Here is a 27,801-nt window from a genome sequence, read left to right as displayed (position 1 = left end):
AGATAATTTAGCAGGTTATACATATTCCAGATACATAAATCAACTGAAATCTAGCCCAAATATACAAGACATAATCTATTCTAAAACAAAAGTAAACAAGTAAATGAAAATTTTACTTCATGTCATACGTTAAAATGGATTATTGATGAATTAAAGTAAAATGTGAAATATAAAAATAATTTTTAAAACTTAATGAAAAATTTAATAGCTATTGATTTAATCTTTGGATAAAGATTTAAAAGCAAGAAAAAAGCCCTAAAGAAAATATTAACCTATCTAGCCACATAAAATTTTGACTTTCAACATATACACACTCATACATGTGTATTCACACAGACAGAAAACTTTACATTAACTACAAAACTGAGAAAATATTTGAAAAAGTAACAGACTAGAGATATATACCAAAATGACATGCACGCATATCATCAGGAGAAATAGGTAATGAGTGTTAATAGTTATAAAAGAAATATAAATTGCTAAAACACATGCTTAACTCCTTCAATCTTCAGATAACAATCAGTTAAAAATAAAGTGAAAAAATGTCTTTAAATGCAGTTTTTTAAAAGAGATTGAGAAAATTAACTATGTATTGATATTGGAAATTCTCTAGAACATATGGATAAATTTAAAAAACCAGAATAGAGGACATGCTAGGTTTTGTGTTAAAAAAGGAATACACAATATATTGTGTTATCTTATAAATTTATAGGGAAGCTCTGAAAGGTAGACATAAAATGTATAAAAGTGGTTTACTGTGTGTGCATATGTGTGTGTAGGAAGGATAGAATCGGAACCTGAAAGGTGGGAACAAGGCAGGAAACTTTTCGCAATGATCTGTACATAATAAACAGTGTATCTTTATGAATCTGTACTGTGTATTCTAAACAAATAAATAAAAATAAAAATGTTTTTTTAAAAATGTCTAATCTAACAGATAATCAAAGGATGCAAGTTAAATAATGAAGTATGCTTTCTTATGTATCAAATTGGCAAATATTTTCTCTAATGACATCATTATTGGCTAAGGCAGTCTCAAAACTGCCAGAGGAAAAACTGATACAACTTTTCTAGACGGTAACTTGGTAACAGAGTTCAAGAGTCTTAAGTATTTTATTTTCTTTAAACCAGAAATTATTCTCTTCAAATTTTATTCTAAGAAAATTATAACAATATAAGTATAAAACAATATAATGATTAAAAACATAAATTTATGAGCATCTAAAATCAGATGTAAAGCAGCAGAGACCAAATAGAAGGGACTCATGTCTAAAAACAATACTAATAAAATCCATACCTCTCTTTTCAGGTTTTTCTTTTTCTTTTCCTTTTCCTTTGTCTTTTTCTCGGTGTGTAACTGGAAACAGAAAATACTTTTTTAAGTAAACAGAATAAATGACCAGATTATCTTTGTTGTTCAAAAACTTATTTTCTGCCTTTGAAAATCTTTCCTTGGCTGACAAGATTTTTACATAGCTAGAGGTTTAAATGTTAAGATAATTATAGCATTTTTCTATTTTTATTTCACACCCAGAACAAACTTCTACCAAAACCCAATCTGATTGCAAAGATAAGAATATCCTTCAGCTTTTCCAAATCTTTCACTTCAGCTTAATTAAATGGAAAAGGAGCCCAGCTCAACTCTGGAGAAATGCCAAAAATAAGAGAACAAAATTATACAGGAGATAATCTTCTAAAGCTGAAGCAAAGTATAATCAACCTAAATAGCATGTGTTAATCATCTAAAGAAACAATTCACAATAAAAGTTTTGGACAATATAGTGAGAGGACAGTAGGATGACACCCAATTCCTTAAAGAAAACAGAATTTAAGTTAATGTGAACTGTGATCCAATTAATTGATACTGCAGGGTTCCAATTTAAGTCATAATCTTACCCCACGATTCAGTCATAGGTCTTATTGATGGTACCTCCAGTCATCTAAGCTAGGAAAATGTGACTGATCTGGGATTTCCTTTTATTTTCCATTTCTTTTCCTGTATCAAACTCTGATACTTGTTTCATACTTCTCTTCCCCACCTTTTTTTATCCAATATTACATTTGCTGCCTATCATTTCTGTACACAGAAATATAGAAAGAGCAACTGCCAAGTGCTGAGGATCCCGTTAGACAAGACAAACTCCATTCCTGTCATCAAAGTGTCACCAAGCTAATGGATGGTGGATGCTGAACAAACAATCACAAAGACAGTTAATTGCATTTAGAATAATTACTATGCAGAAAACACTCCCAGTGGCATGCCAGTGTACACAGTGAGACCCAATCGAGTCCATGCATATGGAGAGGCCCTTTGGTAGAAGTGATATTTACAGATATGAAAGATAAGAGGAAATTAACCTAGTAAAGGAGTGGAGGGAGAAAGAGAAAAGAGACGATTTCAAAAATTGAAGTACTTCGTAGGTATATTATTATTACCCATATTATTACAATAATATCCTGACTAGTCTCTTGACTTTTAGATTTAGATTTTTCTTTCTTAGAGTAACATTAATAACATCAAAATCTGGTTATATGGTTGACCAGTTAAAAGAGTATCTCCTTTAGTGTTTAAGCATGGAGTCTGTCACATAGCAGGTGTTATATCAAGTACACAAATATCGTACTCCTCTAGTTGATCAGATATTTGCTAACCAACTCAATCTTATCCACCAGGAATTTGCCATTGGCCTTTACATTCCACTTACAACAAGCTCTTAGAGTTCCACAAGCAAACCACGGGCCCCGTGGATGTCAGGCATCGGTGCCTGCTGGCCTTTCACCTGGAATCCCCACGCCCACTTCCCTCCCCTCCACGCACCCTTTCCGTCCTGGCTCAAATGCCTTCACCTCTATGAAATGCTCTTTGATCTCTGCTTATGTCATACAGCGAGTAGACCACGGGAATAAATCTATTTTAACTATTGCATAATAACACTGCAATTGTTCATATATCTGCCACCCAGTAAGTGAAATCTCTTTAAGGACTACAGTGTATTATTTTATTTTTGCATCTGTGGCTGATCGTATGGTGTCTGTCACATAGTGGACTCTTAGTAGGTCTTTTTGCATAACTGAAACTCTAAAATATTACAAAGAAAGTTAATTTTATTTTATAGGGCTATTCTATTCATAATGATGAAGCATAGATCATAATAAGCACTGTTTCGATCACTTAAATTTTTTATGTGTTAAAATTTTCTTAAATAAACCCAATGAGAAACAGGAGAAAAATAAGTCATAAAACATTATTTTTCCATATTCAGTGATTTTTTTAGGTGTTTCTGAGTTAGTAAATTGAATATAAATATCTGACAAAATAAGGAAAAGACATCAGTATTCACACATAGCCACAAATAACTTATTTCAATTTCTTTGGTTTACTATTAATTAAGCTCAAAACCAAAATAAAATCTTGGCAAATAGAAAACCTCTTTTAAAGGTTCTTGAGGGGAAACCATGTTTGTGAGAGATAAGCTGTGCTTTTGAAATCATGACGGGCAAGATCCCCAGGAGGACACCTGCCCTGGGCCACTGCCACTGTGAAGGACCTGACCTCGCCCACTGCGGACAGCTGGCTGCTCCCGGCACCAGAGGATTTTCCGGTTGACATGTGCATGGGTGAAAATGGGAGCATTAATAGGAAATCAGATGAGCAAGGGGGCTGAATTCAGACTTAAAGTGGCATATTAATGACCCCTATTAGGCTGTGGGAAAATCTGGTTCCTCACAGGCTAAGTTTTGATTTACAGACCCAGTCCTGAATGCTGGCATCATTACCCCTCAGAAATGGCACCGTACTACTGTTTTGTGCAGCAGCTGGACCCTGTGCTCCAGGGGAGCGGTTCAAAATGGCAGACAGCCGCTAAATCTTGGACAGACACTTCAAACTTTGGCAAGACTGGCCTCAAATACCGTTTTAAAATTCCTTTCACCAAAACAATGCAGCCACCAGTCACTGTCTTAACAATCATTCTAAAGTAGAAATCATTTGCTACATCAATGGCATTTTCTTGTGCATCTCTTTATTTATAACCACAGCTTGAAGTTTTAATACAGAAGAAGAGTAGAGTACCTTTTTTGTTACAAGATCTGTTTGGCAGGTTCTTTCTTAGCTAGGACAGTTTTAGCTCAGGATAAAATAAGCTTGTTGCACCTGCTGGAGCTTAATTTGTTTGTCATCCTTATTTACAAGAAACAAAAGTCCCTTTGGTAGGCTGATAATTAAAAACAAATGGAATCCACCAGTTGGAATGGCCCTGATGTTTGGCATCTGAGTTGGCATGGCCCTGCTGTTCCCGCACTTGCCCAGACTCTGACCTTTCCCTGACCAGAACATTCAGCTCAACTCAACTCTGAAGTGTGTCTCTCAAACCTCCCCATATGGTCCCTCTCCAGCACTCTGCAAGCTGTGCTTTGTGCTTTCACAGCGCTTGGCTCTGGCAACCTGCCAGTCAGGCTCTGTGTCCTTTTCTGAAGTGTATCAGAGCGCACAGTGCTCCTGACCTTGAGGTTCTTATCCAGCAAACCCTGCCTAGCAGTTAAGCAGAAGGAACTCGGGGCCAGATTCTTAGAGATCTCTGAGGATCTCTCTGCTCTTAGTTCAAAAATCAAAAGTTTTGCTGCCAAAAATGTTAAATTACTATTTTGTATAGACTACTATGTTCTTCAATAGATGGTTAGCCAATATGTTTAATTAACCAAAACTCTGGAATTCTCAGAGCTACTGTCCAGGATGAATCTTGAGTGCTCAGATCAAAAGAAACCAGGTGGAAAAGCAAGTAACTATTACACCTCCATATTCTAAAAGACTTTGGGGAACATGGTTAAGTATGTCAAAGTTTCAAACAGCTTCACAAAATTCATATATATCCATGCTTAAATTCATCATTCCTTATGAAAGAGGAAAAATACACATTAATTTCAACCCCCTGAAAAAATTCTGCTTTAGCCACCACTAAACAAAAATGTCGGATGTATTCTTGATTACTGCACGTGTCTGTGTGTTTCACTTTTTTTGTAACTGATTTGTCTAATTTCCATTCTTAGTTCAAGCAAAATATCTACACATTTTAAATAATAGTAAAAAACTCAGTGGAAAAGTATCCTTCAGTACAGAAAAATTTAAAGATTTTATTATTCATTCCTCTACAGGAAGAATTTATTTTTAATTTGATATAAGCATACCACTTTAAAGCTGGTTGGAAGCTAAAGAGGTCAATGAGCCTGAACTATTTGTCCCTAGGTGGGAGGTGGGGGAGGGAACACAGGCTTCTAAGAGTAACATAGAAATATAGTTATCAGATTACTAGCATTCTTTACCTCAAACTAGGTTGTTTTTTTTATATATCTCAGAATTACAAACTCATTCTAAGGGCCAAAGTGTGTTGATTGGATTCTTTGAGCATGTTATCTATCATCTACCCTACAATAGCATATATACATCTTTGTTCATAATAAAATGACATTTAGTTATATACTATTAAAGTGAAGATGAGGCAAATTACCCATATTTATAAAACTTATCTGACACATATGCTTTAAATCACAAAACATTATTTTAAATTCCAAAATGTATGTTTTACTTTCCAGTCTGTTTTAATCATATGGGTAGTTTCCCCTCCTCCTGGGACTACACAGCTACTGTCAGAGCTGCAGTTCCATCCTCATCAGTGAACAGTCCCTGTGAAGGTGAGGCACAGCCTTCTGGTCTCTTTTTTCAGGTTTATCTTCCCCTGCTGCCGGGGAGGAAAAGAAAACAGATTTTGTAAAATAAAAGTTTCTACAATACACACTGATTAAATTAATTTGTTGGCTTTGAAAGTGTTTTCATAGATGGCTCCACAACATTCAGATGCGTTTTAATGTCCTGTCCTTTTCAGCTTTTGAGCCTCAATCTCCAGCAAAATCCTTTGCCAACTTAGAATTCCTGCTCTGTAATGGTTTCCCAGAAGTGATCCTAAGCCAGCCAATCACCATTATTGTTATAAATTACCCTTTTTAAAAATGGGACCAGTCTGTAAAGTACATCATTTCCTAATCACCGTGCTGTACATCAGAAACTAATACAGAATAATATTAAATGTGAAGCTGTAATAGAAAAATAAACACATACATATATCCTGTCCAGAAAGTATCTATACTGGTACTATTAAATATAGAGAAATTGACTGAAGAAGATATAAGAAACATTGTACACAGGACAATGATGCCTCAGTCCCCTTCAAAGCAGGCACCTTGGGGCCTCACACAGTTCTCATGGTGTCTCTTCCACTGTTCTAAACACTCCAACATCTTTTGTTGGAATCACCATCAGCTGCCCATCATATTTTCCTGAATCTCGTCAATGGTCCGAAATCTCTTCCTTTTCAAAGATGATTTTAGTTTTGGGAAAAGCCAGAAGTTGCAGGGCACCAAATGGGTTGTAGGGAGGTGAGTCACCCAGGTGATTTGATGTTTTGCCAAAAAATTCTGCATGAGTGGGCACGTTGTTTTGACAAAGCTGACGATCACCAGTTGCCTGTAGCTGTGGATGCTTTTGTCGTGTTGCATCTCTCCACAAACAAAGAACAATGAGGTAGTACCCCTTACTGATTATTGGTCCTGGAGGGGCCTACTCATGATGGACAACACCTTCCCAATCAAAACAACACAGTTAACATGGTGTTGCTCTTACCGAGACTTGGCTGCACCTTCTTCAGGCGTGGAGAACCAGGAGACTTCCACTGGGACGACTGGACCTTCATTTCCAGATCATAGTCATAGACCCATGATTCATCTCTGGTTTTGACCTTCTTGAGGAAATATGGTTCGTTGATAGAGGTTTGAATCAAGTCATTAGCAACTGCAGCATGGTGTTCTTTTTGCTCTGGTAGCAGAAGCCACTGAACAAATTTTGCCATAACACATTTCATGCCAAGATCCCATGCCAAAGTCTTGGACACAGTAGTTCTTGGAATCCCCAGATCAGCCTTTAGTTCTTGCACTGTCAGTTGCTGATCTTTGTTGATTGCAGCCCATATGCATTTAACATGCTCAGGTATTCTGCTTGTTGCAGGCCTCTCTCCAGGATGTGGATAACTTTCAACAGATTCTCAACCATCTTTTAATCATTTGTGTGACACTTTTATTTGGGCTGCTCTCATTGCATCATCCCCAAAAGCCTTCGGAATCATCTGAATAGTTTCCAAGAAGGAATATTTAAGTCTAAAGCAAAATATGATGCATATTGTTGCCCTACTCACTCGGTTTTTAATGTGATGGCCACACAGTACATGTGCTCACTCAGTGGTGTGTACTGCCCCCACTGACTAGTACGCTGGTTTTCATTGTTCATGCAGGCACATTCCAGTCCACTCTTCTTGGCTACCAGATTACATCCACATCATGCAAACCGCTCTTATTTTATAAACAATGGCTGGACTTTCTCCAGACAGTCAGTTCTGCACCTGAACACCTGCCAGTCCAGGTGAATGTAGCAGAAACATACTGTTCTGAATGCCTAAAGGGCCCTCCTTTTCTCTAGGAGACATCATGGACAAAGTTCTCTCATGTACTTATATGTTTACCACCAGGTTCCAATCTTTTTAAGTTTCTCTCTTTCATGAGTAAATTGAAATGCTTAGTAGTTATATAGAAGCTTAAATCTTATCTGAAAATAACCAGAAAATTTGCAATTGCAAAGAAACAAAGCAATATGCAATTAAAAAACAACTAAATAGAGGAAAATAATGTTATCATTTATTTCTGTGTAATTAGGTTGCAGTTATTTTTCTTTCTTTTTTAATTTTCATAATTGTCCAAATCAATCCATATTACTTTAACCTATAGTATTATATTATAAATTTTATTGTGGGTGTTTCTTAATTACATCTTACAGTAATTTTTTGTTGCAATATGGAGTTCACTATCAAATATGTCAATTATTGTTAACCAAATAAATTTGACATTAGAGTGGTGCAATTAAAGCTGAATAAGTATATATATATTTGAAAATAGAACTCTCAAAGGAAAATTGTTCATACAAATCAAGTGCAGATTAACAAAATAGGGAAAATAGATACTGTATTAATTCGTTCATTATTTCAACATTTACTGAGTGTGTTTCATGTGTTGGATACTTTGCTAGATGTTAGAATAATTTAAATTTAATATTAGAACACATTCAGGGCTGGTAAGAACCTGAAAGACCATTGAGTCTGACTCTCTTTGTTCATAGATAAAGAAACACAGAATAATAGGAGTAAATGCCAGGGGCCATAGGTATTAGCAACAGTTTGGTGCATATTTGGTAATCTAGAAAAAGTTAAATTATGGTTGTGAATTTGTTCTAAGTAAATATATTTTTTCACTGTATTTTTATATCAGCAGAGGGTCAAAAACACATACGCTATTCCGATCACAAAATATGTTGCTACCTCTTTTATGTGGAAAAATAACAAGGTTAATTCAAAGATAAACATCAACTAATATGTCAGAGCTTATACCTTAAAACCAAAATAAGTACTCATTGCCAGGTTATGAATCAAAGGGCTTACTCTTTAGCTTCCTAAACTGTTCCCTTTTCTCCCTAATGTAAAATATCAAACAAAATAAATAGATGGGCAAAATAGGAATAAAAGTTACTTTGTCCTCATTTATTAAAGATAGATAATGTGGATAGACTACATAGAGTATGTAATTTTCCCCTAATTGTATATGAATAAGAATCAGCATTAAAACAATAATTCTTTGACACTTTAAACATGAATTAGTTAACATATTTATATGAAATTATTTTGAAAGTGTATGATCTCTGGGATTCAGATTTTTTCTTTCTCCATTCTAGTAGATGAGTAAAGCATCTAGGTGTAGACTTCCATGGCTTTCCCGATAACTTCATATTCTCAAAACCTTTTAGAATAGAACATAAATCCTTTTAAGGAGGAAGAAAATAATAGAGACAATTGGAGGTGACATAGCTTCTATCATCACCAAAATGTTTCTATCCCCTTAAAATGCACCAGCCTCAGCATAGTGGATCTTTTTAAACTCAGATATTTGCTGGTTTTTTTTATAACCATTGCAGACTACTATTTACTTGTATATACTGTGTCTCATCTTTTAAGGGTTCAAAATGCTTTGATAACAATTTAAATTTCTAATTATCAGACACATCTAACCATAACAGATATGGAAGTGGCATATATAAATATATATCTATCTACATATGTGAATGGTTATAAAACCTCATTTACTTTTTTCACTGAACAGCTTGGAAATAAAGGCAGACATTATTCTACCTGGATGAGGAAACAAAGCAGTAAAATGAAATATTTTGTTCATATTCGCACATAAAAATTGTGGAAAAAAAGAAACTATCCTTGAAGCCCATTTCAGTGTTGAACAGCTGAAGTTCCAGGATGTATATTGAGGTACTAATCTCTAGCCAAGCTTTTGAGAAAGTTATTTTAATCCTCAGCCAAATTCACGGTTTTAATTATGCAAGACTCACTAGTTTAATAAACCTGCTCTACAGCCCACTGCTCTAAGTCTTTAACAGCAGAATTCTAATAGAGCCAGGGCCAAACTGGAAATGGTGCCATCTGCAGCACCACTTCCCCTCCAGCAGCGCTGCTATTAAATTAACAGTACGTTCTGCAAAATAAAACAGCAGAGACCCCGTTCGTGGGGAACCAGTTGAGCTTCTGTTTAACCTTCGGCGAATAGAAACACAGAGCCAGTTCAATCATGGCTAGTTAATCTGTACCTAAGAGCTGTGTCCAATTTCCCTGACCAAAGGAATCAAGAACCAAAAAAGGAAAGGGGAAAGTAAGAAGACATTAGTTTCCTAAGTACAAATATAAATAGGTTCAGTTGAGTAAGTTTCAATGTCCCTGACTGTATAAGAATTGGCTGACCAATCTGAAATGGATTCAAACATTAGGATTAAAGATATAATGTCTGCAGAATGATTTCAGGTCTTCACAATAGAAAATACATTAAGTATTTTTTTCAAATGACATTTTACATCTAGATTCACGTAGTGGATCTTTGTGCTCTAATTTTAGGTTAATTATTACTTTTATTATTGGAAACTCTCCTATTTTGCAAATTTTGATATTTCCTGAAGGTAATTTTACATTAGCCAGTTTACACATAACAAATATTAAGCAACATTCAATTTTTATCTCAGGAAACTTCTTTCACCTTCTGTGTATCACACAATAATAGTAATTATAGGATTTTTCTTTTTGCCAGGGCCAGTGTAACCCACCCCCGCAAATGGTCCGTTTCACACAAAATCATGTGAAATGGACCACTGGAGAAACTTGAGCATATTTATTAGAGATATGTTTTTTGCTTTCTATAAGTTTCTTTAAAGTTTGATGTCTGTACAGGCCAACCCCTAGTCCCCCTAAATAAGATGCTTGCAAGATGAGCAAGACAATGCTGGCCATGGAACACTGCAGTTACTGAATTCAGGTCACCTGAAAGGGGCATTAATCATCATGTTGTCCCCTTCCATATGCACGGAAGGCTGTGTAAGGAAGTTGCAGGGCCTTCGATGCAGTGATGCAAGACAGTGACTGCATTTCTACACCAAAGGGTTTGAAGGTGATGCCGGGCATAAAAAATTCAAGGTTAAGACAAATTGAACTCTGATTTATTATTTACCTTATTTTTAAAAAATATTTGCTATTAAGTCAAAAATCTTCTCTGTGGTACTACATCAGTAAAAATCAGTTGCAAATAACTTAAAGGTTTTGAAGTTATTTGATTATAATCATGAAAAATCACATATATTTATACCTGAAGTTAAATGAAAAGTAAATGTATTTATTTAAACGCTATCAAAAGTTAAAACCAAAAGATGTTAATTATGAAAACTTTTTCATATAAATGCATATATATATAAATATATACATGTATGTCCTAAATAAAAATAAGAATAAACACAAAATTAAACATGTACCTTTTGTTTGTACTTTCCTTTCAGGCTTTTCCTCCTTTTCACTTTTTTCTTTGTGCATTTCTAGGGGAAAATAGAATTTATATAATTTAAAAACTCCTTTTTTTAAAAAATTTTATTTAGTTATTTTTCAAGTACAGTTTTTTGTCTGTTTCTCCCCTCATAAAAACTCCTTTTTAAAATGTATAAAATATAAACCATAACTATGACTCAAACTATATAACTTTTGAAGCTTAAATTATATCTAACAAGCTTATGGGTATTTAAAAGGAAAAGGTTTGTTAGCATATTGCTATATAAATTACTCATTTATGAAATAAAGAAAAAATTTGAGTTACCTCAAATTACAGTTAGTTGAAAAAGCTTAAAAACTTACATCAATGGAAATATGTTGTCACTGCTTTCAGTGTGAAAATTGATCACATAAATTATTTTTTAAATATTTTATTCATTTATTTATAGACAGAGGGGAAGGGAGGGAGAAAGAGAGGAAGAGAAACATCAATGTGTGGTTGCCTCTCACATGCCCCCTACTGGGGACCTGGCCTGAAACCCAGGCATGTGCCCTGACTGGGAATCAAAGCAGCCGCCCTTTGGTTTGCAGGCTGGTGCTCAATCCACTGAGCCACACCAGCCAAGGCTGATCACATAAATTATACTTATGTTTTATATCAATTATTTTCAATACAAATTAAGAATTCTTAGTAAGGATGTCATTCAGATATGGATGATTTACTTTTTACATATTAAATTAAAAATTTGAAAAATAAACTGTATCTACCTCATAAGAAGTATATCTCAGAAGTAGTGACTTTGAGCTATACAAGGTCTGTCCAGAGGGTATCCAGCCATGTAATATAAAAAATAGATATTTATTGAAGAAAATACAAGATATGAGAAACATTGTACACAGGACAATGATGCCTCAGTCCCTTTCAAAGTGGGCACCTTGGTACCCCACACAGTTCTCCCAATTACCATTAGCTGCCCACTGTATTTTTTGAATCTCATTGACACTCTGAAATTTTTTTCTTTCAAAAGTGATTTTAGTTTTGGGAAAAGCTAGAAGTTGCAGATCAACAAATCTGGGCTGAAGAGGGGCTAAGTCACATGGGTGATGTGATGTTTCACCAAAAAACTCTGCACAAGACATGATGCATGAGCAGGTGCATTGTTGTGAAGCTGCCGATCTCCAGTTTCCCATGGCCTTCTGACTCACCCAAATATTTTCCGCAGAGGAATGTTCAAGCTTAACACAAAATTTGATGCAAATTCATTGCTCTACTTGCTTAGTCATTTTGAATGTAACAGCCACACAGTACACATGCTCATTCAATAGCATCTACCGCCCCCACTGCCTAGTATAATGAAGTTGTCATTGTTCACACATGTGCATTCTAGTCCATTCTTCTTGGCTGCCAGGTAACATCCCTCAAACTGTTCTCCTTATACTAAAAGTGGCTAGACTTTTTTTCTGGACAGACCTTGTATTTAAAATCAGAATTTGGTATTGCATTTAACCAATACTTGTTGCAAGCACATATGACCCATTTCAGAAAATAAATTAGTTGTTACATTTTTCTAAATATCAGGTTTTAAGAAATATATTTAATTTGCTGCGGGCTTCATTACACATACATAGCAAGTTTGGAAAATGACATTAATTTTAAATTTGCAGTTAATTTGGATAGAAGCAAATTTGAGATTAGAGTTTACAAATATGATTACTTCCTCTGAGAAGTTACTTAATCTTAAATACCATGATTTTTCTTAGAAAAATGCTAATGAGGTTTACTCATTTATTTATTTTTTATCACATATATTTTTTAAAGATTTTATTTATTTATCTCTAGAGGGGAAGGGAAGAAGAGAGGGAGAGAAACATCAATGTATGGTTTCCTTTTGTGCATCCCCTGCTGGGAACTGGCCTGCAGGGAACCGGCCTGCAACCCAGGCATGTGCCCTGACTGGGAATCGAACCACAATTGTCTGGTTCTCAGGCCCGCACTCAGTCCTCTGAGCTACACCAGCCAGGCTTCATTTATTTATTTATTACAACTTTATTCCACAAATTATCTGACTTGGTGCTGATTACTGTATACATTTAAAATTCTCCATTTATAAATTTGATTTTGTATTTTTCTATAAGTTTAAAATCAAGACGAACCATAAGGAAACCCCAAATATCTTCAGAAAAGACAATGACTGACTTTCATGCACTTGTTAAGGAGGTAATCACCACTGCAAAGATTTCTTCCCTCATTTTTCCCATTAATTCATCGCCATACTATATGCAGGGTCACTGCTCTACTTTTATTACATTTCCGACTTTGAGTATGGCAATGGTGGTACAAAAGAGTTAAGATGTTCAATCACATCTCTGAAAAAAATTCACCAAGGTGCAAGGACATAGGAAACTCCACAGGGAATAGGAAACTTCCATCTTCCTGGATCTCACAGTGTATTTTTATCTCTTCCTTATGCTTCTCCAAATCTTACTTCACAGCAGGGTCTCTCATCTTAACATCACTGACTTCATGGGTTGTGTGAATCATTATCTGGTGTGCACTGGGTCTATTGTGTGCATTATGTGCTGGTTTTTAGCAGCATCCCTGGTCTCTGCCTATTAGATGCCCATAGTCTCATCTCCAGCCACAACTATGAAAAATGTCTTTAGACATTGCCAAGTGCCCCTGTGGGGCAATATCACCCCCAGGAATATGTTCAGATGGCTCAAAATTAGATAGTTCTTTTGTTTTCCCTATGCTTTGGGGTTCTATAATATTTCTATAATTAAAAAACAAAAATAATGGTGCCCTGTAATCTATCATACCAAGCTTCATGTGTGGGGACTTTTGATCAGCATTTTAAGGAATGTATTCTGGTTGCAAAGGCACAATAAAAGTCACATCTTACAGACTACAGGCGGAAAGGCTCACAAGAAACTTCATTACACATATGCAGGCGTTCCCACACAGAACTCGTATTTTTAGAACTGCTCCAAGCATGCAAGATAATCAGGCTAATTACTGTTTGTCGCTATGTAGACTTACAATCTCCAAAGCGGAACCACTAGACACAAATGTATATGGGGCAGGTGATACATGGTTGGTCCAAACTGAGACGTAATATAAGTGTAAATATACACTGAATTATGAAGTGTTGGTATAAGGAAAAATGTCAAATATCTCATTAGTGATTTTGTATTAGTTACATGTTGTAGTGATATTATTTGTCATATATTGAGGTGATTGTTTTACTTATCTGTCAACTTGGCTAAATTGCTACCCCAAGCCATTCAAATGAACACTAATCTAGGAGTTGCTGTGAGAGTGTTTTGTAGAAGTAATCAAAATTCCTACCACGAGTATCCAAAATTTTGTGTCTCTGAGCCATATTGGAAGAAGAAGAGTTGTCTTGGGCCATGCATTAAATATATTGCAACAGATAATCACCAAAATTTTTTTGTAATATTTTAAGTAAATTTATGATTTTGTGTTGGGGTACATTCATAGCCATCCTGAGCCATATGCCCCCAGGGGCTGGGTATTGGACACCCCTGCCTAACCCACTGATGTTAAATAAGAAAATGATTCTGGATTGTCTGGATGAGGTTGTCAGATTTCATTAAAGGCCTTGAAAACAGGCCTGTGAATAACCAAGGAAATGGAAGAAATTCTCTTCATGGACTTCAGTTTTGGTCCTTGCCCAAGGGCTCAGTTTCCCTGTGATCTCCTTTCCTGACACTTGGCCAGTCCCCATAATGACATAAGCCAGTTCCTTGTAATAAATGTCTTAATATATAAATATATTGGCATGGTTTCTTACTGGTTTTGCTTTTCTGGCTTAGCCCTGATATTCTGACTGGATCAAATCTGTCATTAAAATTAATTTTTATTATCTTTTTTTTACTTTTTAAATGTAGCTACTTAAGAATTTTAAATTACATATGTGGTTCACAATGTAATAATATTGGACAGTGCTGGTCTAGTCCCTATGTGTAGGCAAATGATCTTTTTAACACCTTAGGTCATCCACTGGGTTACAACTTTTACAAGTGAATTGAAAAACTAAATTCCGATTTTTCCCCTGCCAAACCCATCCAGCCTCCTCTCTCCTATTCAGACCAACAAAGGCAGTGGAGAAAATTGGTCCCTTGTGTAATTTAGGCAGAAAAAAGCAGTATACTGTCAAAGACTGAGAGTGAGTGGTCTTTGGATATGCTAAGGAAGACAACTTTAAGAGATGATTTCTTACTCCATGTAGAGATATATTTGAATACAGAAAAAAAGATGAAGTATTATAAATTAAAATGTTACATGAAAATGGTGCCTTTATTATGAGATGAGACCAACTTAAATGGTTATTTAGAATAATATTTTTCCTTGAGAGGGAGGGTATGTGTGTGTGTTTGCATTACACAGACAGCTGTTGGCCACTGAGAGAATAAAAGAAAGATTATGGAAATCGTACAGGAGGATCAGATCTGAGTTAGACTCTTCCGCAGAATTCAGAGCTGAAAGCATCCTGCCTGGGTAATTCCGTCACAGCCCCTTAGCCTATCTTATTCTGGGGAAACCCACTCTTCGGACAGTAGTCTATGGCAGTAGACACTCTGTGTTGTTCTGTGCCCGTTTTCCCTGCAGGGTAGGTGGAGGCTTGCACATCAGAGCGCAGAGGAAAGAAGCAGTAGCCAGTGCTTCCTTGAAGCTCCTTAGCCCTGCCTCTTGCATGTGCAGCAGCCTCCTGTCAAAGGGGAAGGACTCCAGACAGTAACCAGAACTGAAAGAGGCAGGAGTCCATCCTGGAGGTAACAAAATAAATGAAAGAAGAGGAGTCTCAAAAAGTTTGGGGTCATGAACACTGAACAGGAAAAGGCTGGGGAAATGCTTTCACTTCACCTTTTCCCAAACACATGAAAGGAAGGTCACCCTAACGTGGAAGGGAAATCCTGGCATGCTGGTTACACTTTCAAAATAAATTTTACATAAGGAGAAACAAACATAAATAAATCTAAAGAATTAGACTGAAAAAGTGACAATATATTTCAGAGCATTTATTGTTTTCTCTATGGTAAATGATTGGACACAACACAGTTATATAACTCAGACCAATCTTAAAGATAAAGCCCCATTTTTATTAGTTTTCTGATTCTACACTTCAGCCTAATACAAGCCAAGATAACCCCAATGCTCTGGGCATAGCCACTCAGATTTTTTACAAGTAGAGGTTATAGATTAAAACACACACACACACACACACACACATCTCCATAGCTCAGAATGAACAGAAATATGATCACTTACATAAGCACTTTTTCTGCAGGAATATTATCAACTGAGTTTTTTAACTGATGGTCACTTAAAGACCATTACTATTTTTATAGAGGCAAGTATAGGCAGGCACAGCTAACCTTGTAAAGACACACACACCCCTAATGTCTTTTCTCATAGGATACAACAGAAGCTCATTTCTGATGATTCAAACTTAAAAATTGAATGTCTCTCTGCATGTTTTATTGCCACACTGCATTTTCTTTGGGGATTGAATTCCATCACTGGTGTCACTGTCTGTGGCTATCAGATGTCTGAAGAATCCAGTAAAGCTTCCACACAATGTGCCAGTTCTCTCTACTTACACTCCGTCCAGGAAATGACGACCATTCAGATGCCTGTCCAACTGAGTAACAACATGCCACCAATTTAGACTTCAGAAGGATATTTTTCTCAGAAGCAAATGATGCCTGATTTGTCACTCTCAATTGCTATTGTATAAGGACACAAAATTAAATTTAAAAGTATTAAGTCTGTAAAGTAGATTATTATTGCTGTATGGTTTTCAGCAAACTTCTAACAAAAATCAAATTTCTCATGTATATTAGTACAAGCTTCTAGTTATTCAATAATTTTCATAGACAGGTGAATGCTTCTACTTTGTGTAAAATGACAGCAATGTGTGACATCATAAAATTGTGTTTAAATTCATGACACTCTTTAAAAACAGTTCTCTTGAGCCTTGGCTGCTGTAGCTCAAGTGGATTGAGCACTGGCCTGTGAACTAAAGAGTCAAGGGTTCAATTCCCAGTCAGGGCACATGCCTGGGTTGTGGGCCAGGTCCCCAGTAGGGGCATGCAAGAGGCAACCACGCATTGATGTATCCCTCCCTCTGTTCCTCCTTCCCTTCTCTTCTGTCTAAAAATAAATAAATAAAACTTTAAAAAAAAACAGTTCTCTTGAACATAAACAAATTCTGGACACAGGGACAAAGAAGGTCAAAGCAGTCACTGTTTAACTTCAAATATGTGTACTTTGTGATTAGGTCAGAGGCCAATGCTTCTAGAAATGTATAAGTCGTATAAGTCTCAGCACCTGATATTGGTTAGAATCATAAGCCATTTTGGTAACAGTACAGCTTAAATATTGTTTTGTGGCTTACAAGGTCCCAGATCCTCTTGGTGGCCTGATTGGAACTTTTAGGTATAAGGGGGAATTTCCTGGACTTATATTGAGCGTTGCATATTCCATAGGAACATACATTACTCAATGGACAAAGGATTTTCAACTAGGGAGCCACAAAATTTTTAAAGCATGAAATACCTGACCTTTTAGTCAGGGGCACTTACCTCTTTTCCCTTAAACTGTCAAATGTAAAAAAATAAAAAGACAACAGCCAAACACAACAATAACCATCCAGTGTGACTGAATCAAAATTATATTTAATTTTTGTCACATTAGCAAAAAGTGTATTTTTTGGTGTGCCTCAGAATTTTGGTAATTAGTTTATATGTGCCATGAGATGTGAAAAGGGTTAAAAATAGTTACAGTAGACAAAAATTTTAAAATGCCTCCAAATTAGAAGTGAAGATTTGTTTCATTGCCTTGGTTCTGCTTCATCAACTTTGGGCTCGTTAATTCTATCCAAATGTGCTCATCTAAGCTCTCTGTCTCCCTCGGGACCAACAGCAATCAGGGACTGACAGATTTTCCCGAATCTCTCTGAGCTCAACTCTCACATGTAACTCATAGGAGAGGCCGTGGGCACTAAAAATGAAAAGATCGCTAGCAACAGCAATCAAAGGGACTACAATTAGTGAAAATAGACTGTGCTAAATGATTCTTCAAAATAAGTTCATTTCATACTGAAGTCTTTTTGAGTTATTTTATTATATTACATGCATTTTGCTTATGATAAATAGTTTTTATCTACTTACAACCATAACAAAGTTTATTGGCGAGTAGGCAGTTTGTAATTTTAAGATTTGCATGGACAGTTTAAAGCATACACTCTTTCCTCTATCAATACAATAAACTGTTAATAAATGAAAATTATTATCAATCAAAATTTTAAAATGAGAGACTCAAGAAGTTAAAAGGATAAGCTCTGTCACCAAGGCAACCATCCTGATTCTTTTTGATGATAACCCCGTTTATTAAATTGTTATGAGGGCTGTGAACTTCAAAGAATGCCTTTTGTCATCATGTTTTCTATATATATCTCAGAGGCACCAGACAATATAAAATGCCCACTTATACGTTCCTCATTTCAATGTTAAAATTCAAATTATTTATTCATTTGAACATAGAATCTCTATTTGTAACACTTTGCCAATTGTGATTAGAATACAAAAGTTTAATTATGATAAATAACCAAGCAGATATTTTTATCATTTTGGTGGATAATTAAAAAATACTAAGTGGATATATTTTATTGAATTCCCACTATTTTAGATAAAATACCAAATGACATGTAGGTCTTTGTAGTTTCCATGATTTTCTGATAATTTTTAGGATATGTTGTTAAACAAAATTTGAGAAAAGTACATTCCTGACCAATTATGACTAAAGAAAACAAAGAGAAATATTTTCTTCCCTCAAAGCACCCTGTTTTCTTTGATTCAGAGGGCATACACTGCAAAAGCACTGAGGACAGTTTCCTTGAGGGATATTAAATATGATAAACATAAAAATGTCTGGGACCTTTATTTTGTTGGATTTGATTGCTTGCTAAATTTTATAACATAAGCTAAAGTCTTTCAAAAAATAGTAGTCTTGACACTACATACTATTAACCTTACAAAATTTTTAAAAATAAATATATCTATTCCATCTCATTTTGCCATTAATTTATTAGTCTCAGATTAGCCCGTTTTTCTCTTCAAATTTTATTGTCTCCATTATAAATAAAATACTATTTCCTACAAGTTCATAATCATACAGAGATGGAATAATTTCAAACAATATCTTTTATAAGATAATCACTGGTGGAGTTTAAGATTGAGTAAGGTTTTGACAGTGCTAGTATTTGTGTTTCATGCTAGATGATATGCGAGACAAGATCAATGTGGCTGAACATCAGAATCATTCGGGGAGATTTTAAAATCTATTCCTGAGCTGCAGTCCAAACTTAATCAATTACTGTTGTCTCTCAGAATGAGGAAACTTTTAGAGCTCTCCAATTTAAATAAGCTCTCAGGTGATTTTAGAACCACAGTCAGAACTACTGTCTAGACCAATGTTTCTCAAAATTTCATGTGCATTTGAGTCACCTGGGGATCTTCTGAACATGCAGATTTTGATTCAGTAGGTCTAAATGGAGCCTGGTTCTGCATTTCTGAATCACTCTCAGAAGATGCTAATGTGGCTGTTTCATACAGCACCTTCTGTGTTGCGATACAAATCAGGGAGAGTCAACTACATTGGTTTTGCTGAAATACTTGAGAAAGAGCAAAGGCTTCTCTCCTGGATTGCTAAAGTATGGGGGGGAAAAAAGGCCTCAAGCGTCAGGTGATGGTAATTGCCACCAGGAGAGGGTAACCGGTCTGAGAATTCGGCAAGTGAAGCAGATGAACATAACGAGGTCAGAAACAGGGAGAGAGTATATACTAATGATGTTACAACAAAACCTGTATCTGGACATCACTGAAGCCAGTTTCACTCTTGCATCTTCCAGTCATTTGAACCAATAAAGTAACTTTTCCACAAAGCTACTTCAAAATGGGTTTTGGCCTTTTGTGAAGAAGATAATTCTAATTAAGAAGGGGCTGGAAAGAAGTATTCCAAGTCATGAAATCCAAAGACCTACATCCAAGATTGCTCTACCCAGCAAAGCTTTCATTTAGAATGGAAGGGCAGATAAAGTGCTTCTCAGATAAGATCAAATTCAAGGAGTTCATCATCACCAAGCCCTTATTATATGAAATGTTAAAGGGACTTACCTAAGAAAAAGCAGATAAAAAAGACAAACAGTGACAGCAAACTCACAGTTATTAACAACCACACCTAAAACAAAAGCAAACTAAGAGGACAGCTAGATCAGGAGCAGAACCATAGAAATGAAGATCACATGGAGGGTTAGCAACAGGGGAGTGGGAGAAGGAGAAGGGGGGAGAAGTACAGAAAATAAGTAGCATAGATGATAGGTGGAAAATAGACAGGGGGAGGGCAAGAATAGTAATGGGAAATGTAGAATCTAAAGAATTTGGGACACGTGGTCATAAACTAAAGGGGGGATGGTGGGGGCAGGGGTGTGCAGGGTGGAGGGGAATGAAGGGGGGAATAGAACAAGTGTAATGGCATAATCAATAAAATATATTTAAAAAAGACATTTGAATCAGAGGCACAGGAGTTGAGAATAGTTGGTGAGTTTTGTGTTTTGTTTGTTTTTAAATTTATTTTTCAGCTAGATCTTCTAAATGAAAATACCTAATTTGGAATAAGTAATGTGTTAAGCCATCTGTATTCAACCTTAGTTTATCATGAGTTTAAGAAAGGAAACACAGAGCTGATGAGAAGAGTGTGGAACACATTAGACTTTAACAGCTTTTAATTCATACACATCTCAATTACTTATCCCACTTTACCTACAGATAAGAATGTAGCCACACTGAGATTATTCTTGCTCTCGCAAGAACTACTTAAAATGCTTGGGCCTGAGCTGACTTGTCTCAGACAGCTTCTTTATTCCCCTTGCGGTTGGTGCCAAAATTTGATCTCTTGCTTTCTTTAGCTTATTCCTTCCATCTCTGGTTTACCCATTATTATCTGCATCACCTGGTCCCAGTTTCCTTGCCTTGATGGAGACAAGCTCCTTCTTAGTAGCACATGGTAACTACAGTTGCCTGACACAGTGGATCAACAATTCACAACTCCTTGGGAAGTGCATCTCTGGATCATTCACCATATCTCCCTTTACCTGTGCCCCATTAGCCTTTTTTCTTTTCATTCTTATTTATTCTACTACAGTTGTCCCAAATTTTGTTCCCTTTTGTCCCCCTCCATCCAGCCCACCCCGCTAACCCACGGTCAGTCCCCTCTTCATGGTCCATGTCAATGTGTTACTCATCCTTGTTCTTTGGCTAGTCCCTTCCCCTTTTTCCCCTCATTCCTCCCTCCCACCTCCCCTCCTACAGCTATTAATTTGTTCCATGTTTTCATCCTCAGCCACTTTAATCTTTGACTCCACCTCCAAGCCCACTTTCTGTTCTCCCTGGGCGATGCTATCCTGTTACCATTGACCAACACTGGGAAAGACAAGCAGAGGATAAAGCACTGAGTTCATTGTGCAGCCTGAGGGCAATATATACAACAGTGTGGTTACGAAGCTGAGTTTTGTTCTAAACGTATTTAGGGAGGTCCAAACTAACATATCTTCTTTAAAATGTTACTAAGACCTACTGTATTTTGCTGTATATAATGTGCACTTTGTTGCCCAAATTTTTGAGGGAAAAACAAGGATAGGCATTATGCATGGGTAGCACCTGAAATACCTTGTATCTATCTGTTCTTGTGTTCTTGTAATTATTTGTTACATAAAATTTCTTGTACCATAATAGGTTCGGCAGTTAATGCTAAAATTCCTTTATAATATGAAAAACAAGTATCTAAATATAAATGAATCAAAGATCCAAACAAAAGATTTCTTCCTGGAAGTTTGGGCCAAAAATGTGGGTGTGCACCATGCATGGGAGTGCACTGTACATGGGAGTGCATTATACACAGGAGTGCCTTATACATGGGAACACATTATACACAGGAGTGCATTATACACGGGAGTGCACTATACACAGGAGTGTGTTATACACGGGAGTTCATTATACACAGGAGTGCATTATACATGGGAGTGCATTATACATGGGAGCACATTATATATGGCAAAGTACAGTACCTAGTAACAAATATTCTGAGGCTGTGAATTTTAACAAGTTTAGTCACCTTTCCATTCTTTCTCCTTTTCTCAGTCAGTATATTTTTTGGACACTTAATATTCAGTGTGGTGTAACCCGCCAAAGCTGCCAGCAAAGATGGATGCAATGAAATCTCTGGCATGTAAACTTATCCATCTATCTTACTCCTGATGACTCGATGCAATCTTTTCAATGGCCTAATCTGAAAGTCTTGAATATTTATGATGCTCAAATTTCTTGGCTCTTTCTTATTCACCCCGACTGCAAAGAGATATTGTGGATTTCAATAAAGTGAGAAAAATGCACAATAAAGGAACTGAGTTTAAATTTACTGGGCTCTTTTTGACCTGAGAAGCTTTAGGCCAATTTTAAAACACTACTCTAAGGAGGGTGTAATTTGTTTTGCTCCAAGTAGAGAAAAGACTCTTCCTCTGCCATTGACACACATCGGATAAAATCTTACAGAGAATATCAGCCTTTGTGTTTGGGTCCTGTTCAAGCTTAATGACAGATAGTTCCTTATTTCAAAGAGCAAGTAGTTAGGAAGCAAGGAAATTCAACATAATGCAGAATGCAAAGGGGTTACTGGATCTTTCCTCTAAGGCAGGAGATGATTTAACGTATGAGGATATCATGCCCCTAATTGAAGACCTGGTTTTCCCTCCCAAAAAACTGTGTGCCAACATTAATGACTATGACTGTTCTTTAAGTCTAGATGTCAGAAAACAACATCATGAAATTAATTTCTTATTAGGAGACTGTTATTGCCCCCTAAACTTACACAGTTCAAAGGATATAAATGCCATAAGATCATTCTTATATAGACTGATAGACTGAGGTTTCAGATAAATATATTAATTATGCTGCACTTGGAAATGTTAGTATCAAAAATTAAAAAGCTATATACCAAGTAAAGAATTACACTTTCTGTGAATATTTCCATAAACTAAAACGTCAGCATTATTTAAATATTAATGTAGAAAATTGAAAGCAAAATCAGATTCAGTATGTGAGAAATAGTAATTTATTTGAAAAAGAAATAGAAAAATACTATGATGCTTATGCTGAATAGACATTTAGCTTTGCTTCAAGAACACTGGATTCTGTGTGTGTGTATATGTGTGTACATTTAGTGAACCTGGATTTACCTTTGGCTTCAAGTGTTCATGAACAATTCAGTAAATTAAAATGTTTTTATTAAAAATAGAGTTTATATATTGCAACTCATCTTTATTCAGCTCAGTTTGTATATAATCACCTCATATAATGACTTACCCTCACCATTGTTGAATATGCAATGTCCAAATTGTTCTATACCTTTATTATATCAACTGCTCATTTATTTTTCAAACTCTCAAATATGGTCTTTACAGCACTTTGTACTAAATAAGGGGATCTGTTATTCATTTGCAATTATTTTAGCTATAGATTCCCCTGTCACATTGATCCCAATATTAGTAAGAGATAATTAACCTTACTAGCAATACCACATAAAAACTTTATTACAATAATTTATTTGCTAACTTATTTAAAAAACTCGAATCATCAGCCTTTGAGAATATTGTAGAAAAGACTTATAAATTGCTTGGCATATAGAAAAACTTAAAATTTTGTTGAAAAATACATTTGTTGCAGAGATGAAACATATTAGTGTTCCGAAGTGGTGATCACCTAAGGGTACGTAAATTGACCATAGTGAAATATCTTTGGTTTTGTTCCTGTTCAGGATCCTAGGGTTATCCAGAAAACAAAGTGTTCATTCTCTATTTTTTTCTCTTTAAGGTTTTATTTATTTATTTTTATAGAGAAGGGAAGGGAGGAAGAAAGAGAGAGAGAAACACCAATGTGTGGTTAACTCTCACGTGGCCCCCACTGGGGACCTGGCCATCAACCCAGGCTCGTGCCCTGAGCGGGAATCGAACTGGTGATGCTTTGGTTTGTAGCCCATGCTCAGTCCACTGAGCTACATTAGCCAGGGCTCATTCTCTATTTTAATAACTTTAATTTTTTTCCTTCTGACAATTCCTTAAAAATTTTTAGTAAACCAAGCATTTCCTTCCATATTTTGAAGATAAATTCTAAAATATTTTATCATAATTTTAAAAATTGCAAATAATTTAAAGATTATTGTAACATTAGGTGTTTAAAAATAAAATTGCTACATTTCTTTAAAAATCAGAATTGACTCTATTTTGAGACTCTTCATTACTGACTTAAAATATACACATGCCAACAAACTCTTTTTTAACATGTGGAAATCTTACATCTTTCATTTATGTCTTTTAATTAATATTTTTATGGCACTTCTCTCACAAAATTTCATTCAAGAACAATATATTTTTATATTTTTTCTTGATTATATCATCATGCCATCTAGGAAAAAAGTGTGTGTATATTGAAATTTAAAATTTTCCTTCATGTCCTATTATAATAAGAATCTTAAATTTTCTCATATAAAATTATTAAAACTAAAAAATAAAATTTTTGTTAGAAACACATCTCTTTATAAGACACATAAAGTTTTAAATAGTTCTTGCATTGGTAGCTAATTGAATAAAGGGTATACAATGTAGTGAGTATTTTGTGTACAAATATATATTGAATTGGTTCTAAAAATGGTATTGTTATCTTTTGTCAATATGAGATTCAAAACACTAAACTCCTTTTAGCCTCACCTGCGGGCATGCTTATTGATTTTAGAAAGACGAAAAGGGAGGGAGAGAGAGAGAGAGAAACATTGATGTCAGAAAAAAACTGACAGGTTGTCGCTCAGTGTGTCCCACTGGGGACAAAACCTAAAACCTAGGCATGTATCCTGAGCTGGAATTGAACCCATAACCTTTGGGTTTATGGGAGCACACTCCAACAAACAGCTACATCAGCCAGCACTAAATTTTTTATATTAAACAAAATATAATGAGGTTTGCATACCATTATATTAATTATTTTATAATATAATCACATGAAGTAGGTTTTAAATTAATTTTTGAAAATACATATTTCATCTGTAATGAATCACAGAAATTTGGCATCTATGGCTTTATTCATCATTGCATCTTTGAAAGTTTGGTTGTTTCAGAAAATATCCCAGTAACATTTAAAAGAATCGATACCCCTGGCCTGTACTACTTTGGTTGTTTTAATGTGCTTTCTTTTAAACCAAAGATACTGCTTAGAAATAAGTATTGAGGATAACTAAAACAAACTATTTATTTAAAATTCTTAAAAGCCATTTTTACCTTTAATTTCCTATTGATATTCTTTATACTTTGGTCTTATATTTTTCTCCCTCAAGAACAATGCACTCTTTCATATTATTCACCTAAACATAAGGCAAAGTCATCAAATGAAACTTATCACTGCTGTCTCATCTGCTCACTCTACCATATGTATGACTTCAGGACATTCCATCAGGACAAAAATATGGAGAGAGTATATACTAATGACGTTACAACAAAACCTGTATCTGGACGTCACTTGCGTACCAACATGTTTCTTTAGCAGATGTAAGCAGGACAAGGCAGGAAGGCCCAGTGATTGTTTTGGTTGGCATGCTAGCAGTTGGGGAATGGGTCAAGGATATTTCTTTATTTTGTAAAGTAGAAGTAGTGTTATTATAAACTTAGATATGTTCTCAGACAGATCAAATTTAGGAAAGCAAAAAAATGTAATTTGATTCTTTTAGTGCCCTCTGCACTCGTGTACCCCTCAGAGGGTGTGGTGTCAACATAATCATGATGTGTACCCTCATTGAAGGATGCCGTTCAGCAAGATTATTCCAGGTAAACAAAGCACATCCACCACACACAGCACAAAATTGTTTCAGGAAGTAGGCTTTCCAGTGGGTTTTGGTTATTATAGTTATAAATTTTATTTATTTTTATTTTTTAAAGATTTTATTTATTTATCTTTAGAGGGGAAGGGAAGGAGAGATGGAGAGAAACATCGATGTATGGTTGCCTCCCGTGCATCCCCTGCCAGGAACTGGCCTGCAACCCAGGCATGTGCCCTGACTGGGAATGTAACTGCAATCCTTTGGTTCGCGGGCCTGCGCTCAATCCACTGAGCTACACCAGCCAGGACTACAGTTATAAATTTTAAATAATACATAATCAAAATATAAAATTTTATAATGCTTCTGCACCTTGGAACCTTATCATGGAGTGTTTGGTAATAGAATTTAATATTTTAAGGTTTTTTAATTGTTCAATTATGGTTGTTCCTGTTTTCTTCCATTATTCTCCCATGCCCTTCCTAGCAACTCCCCACATATAATTCTCCCCCACGTTGTCCGTGTCATGGGTCTTTTATACATGTTCCTTGACTTGACCCTTCCCCATATTTCCCCTTTGACAAGTTTAAACATGTGTGTAAAAAGAATATAAAGAAACTAGGTACTATAGCTAATACCCTAAAGTTAAATTAGACACACAACAGTGTAAGCTGCAAAATAGCAGATTCAAAAATTTCATTCATATTGATAATCTACTTAATCATAAATCCCACAACCCTGAGATTATTCCGTTATTCCACGGAATAATCAAATTAGAACTGTAAACTTCACTTATAAATAACCACATAGTTAAATTTTTATTTTGGTAAAGATAGCTATATCTGTACAAATTCAACTAAGACTTTAAGTGCACTTAAATAAAAAATGGCATAGAGAGACAGGGCAGCTGAATGAACAGTGCCAGGGCCTGAGGATTTAGTTGTGCATGGCTAAAAAGAATTTGATATATTGGAATGGGAAAGAATATTAGTGAAGACATTGATGAAGAGTAATTTAGATTAATAAACAACAAGTATTCTCAGAGACTAGCATTCTAGATTTTAAAATAATACTTCTTAAATCGCAATTTTTAAGTATGGATATGACTAAAATAACCTATCATAAAATGGGGATAAACTTGTCACAAGTCTTTCCCAGTAACAATATAAAAATGTTTGAAATGCATAAGTATTAAAAATATTTTATAAAATATTACCTTTTTAAAACTCACACTGCCTCCATGACTCTATAAAAGTTTATAAATACAATAGGATAACTGTAATGAAATATGTTATCTTTAGTCCACTTCAACTAATGTTTATAATTACATAGCCACTGTATCCAAGGTAGCATATGTAAGATGTTTCCTTAAATTTCCATTTTTCTCATGCAATTTTCTAAGTAGTATTATTAAGAAAATATATTCAGATAAAGTGGGGGAGGAGGGGGAAAAAAAAGTAGATAGAAAATAGAGGGGGAAAAGAAAAGGGCAAAAGAGGGGGGGGGGGGGGGGGGGGGGGGGAAAAAAACAAAAAAAACTAGATAAATTTCAAATCAATTGTCCTTCTAGTAATCCTTCAAGAAGACATGAGTATACATGGTTTTAAAAACATATATTCCTTAGAGTATTTTAACTAATGAGTGTTATCGACATTTTAAAAAATAGTATGTTAAATAATTATTTAAATTTTCTGTTGATTTGATGAACTGAGGCAATAACTTAAACAATAATTAAATAGCTTTGCATGACTTTGCAACTTATGTTAATCCTTACATGAAACTTAATTTTAAAATAATTACACAGAGAAATTAAAGTCAAAAGAAAAGAATAATTTTTTAATTAAATGCTTGATACTGACTTATGGAAAATAGGACATTCCAGTAGAATTTAATTTATAA

The 27,801-nt window shown here is 35.3% G+C and overlaps 1 protein-coding gene across 2 annotated transcripts in view; it reads right to left on the bottom strand.

Moving 5' to 3' along the window:
- The window catches only part of LOC119045000 (triadin), a 109,253-nt gene that overhangs the window by 14,010 nt on the left and 67,442 nt on the right, over nucleotides 1–27,801 (bottom strand). For both annotated transcript variants that reach the window (XM_053664796.1, XM_037139627.2), the window contains exons 5-6: nucleotides 10,952–11,011; nucleotides 1,298–1,357 (exon numbers count right to left, since the gene is read on the bottom strand). In XM_053664796.1, the coding sequence (XP_053520771.1) occupies nucleotides 1,298–1,357; nucleotides 10,952–11,011 (120 nt within the window). The remainder of the gene's footprint in view (nucleotides 1–1,297; nucleotides 1,358–10,951; nucleotides 11,012–27,801) is intronic.

This window comes from Artibeus jamaicensis, unplaced genomic scaffold, assembly GCF_021234435.1.
Source record: "Artibeus jamaicensis isolate MK-2021 breed Jamaican fruit bat unplaced genomic scaffold, CSHL_Jam_final contig_387, whole genome shotgun sequence".
In the NCBI taxonomy this organism is placed as follows: Eukaryota; Metazoa; Chordata; class Mammalia; order Chiroptera; family Phyllostomidae; genus Artibeus; species Artibeus jamaicensis.
The sequence above is the reverse complement of the archived record's forward strand: the minus strand, read 5'-3'. Positions and strand labels throughout refer to the sequence as shown.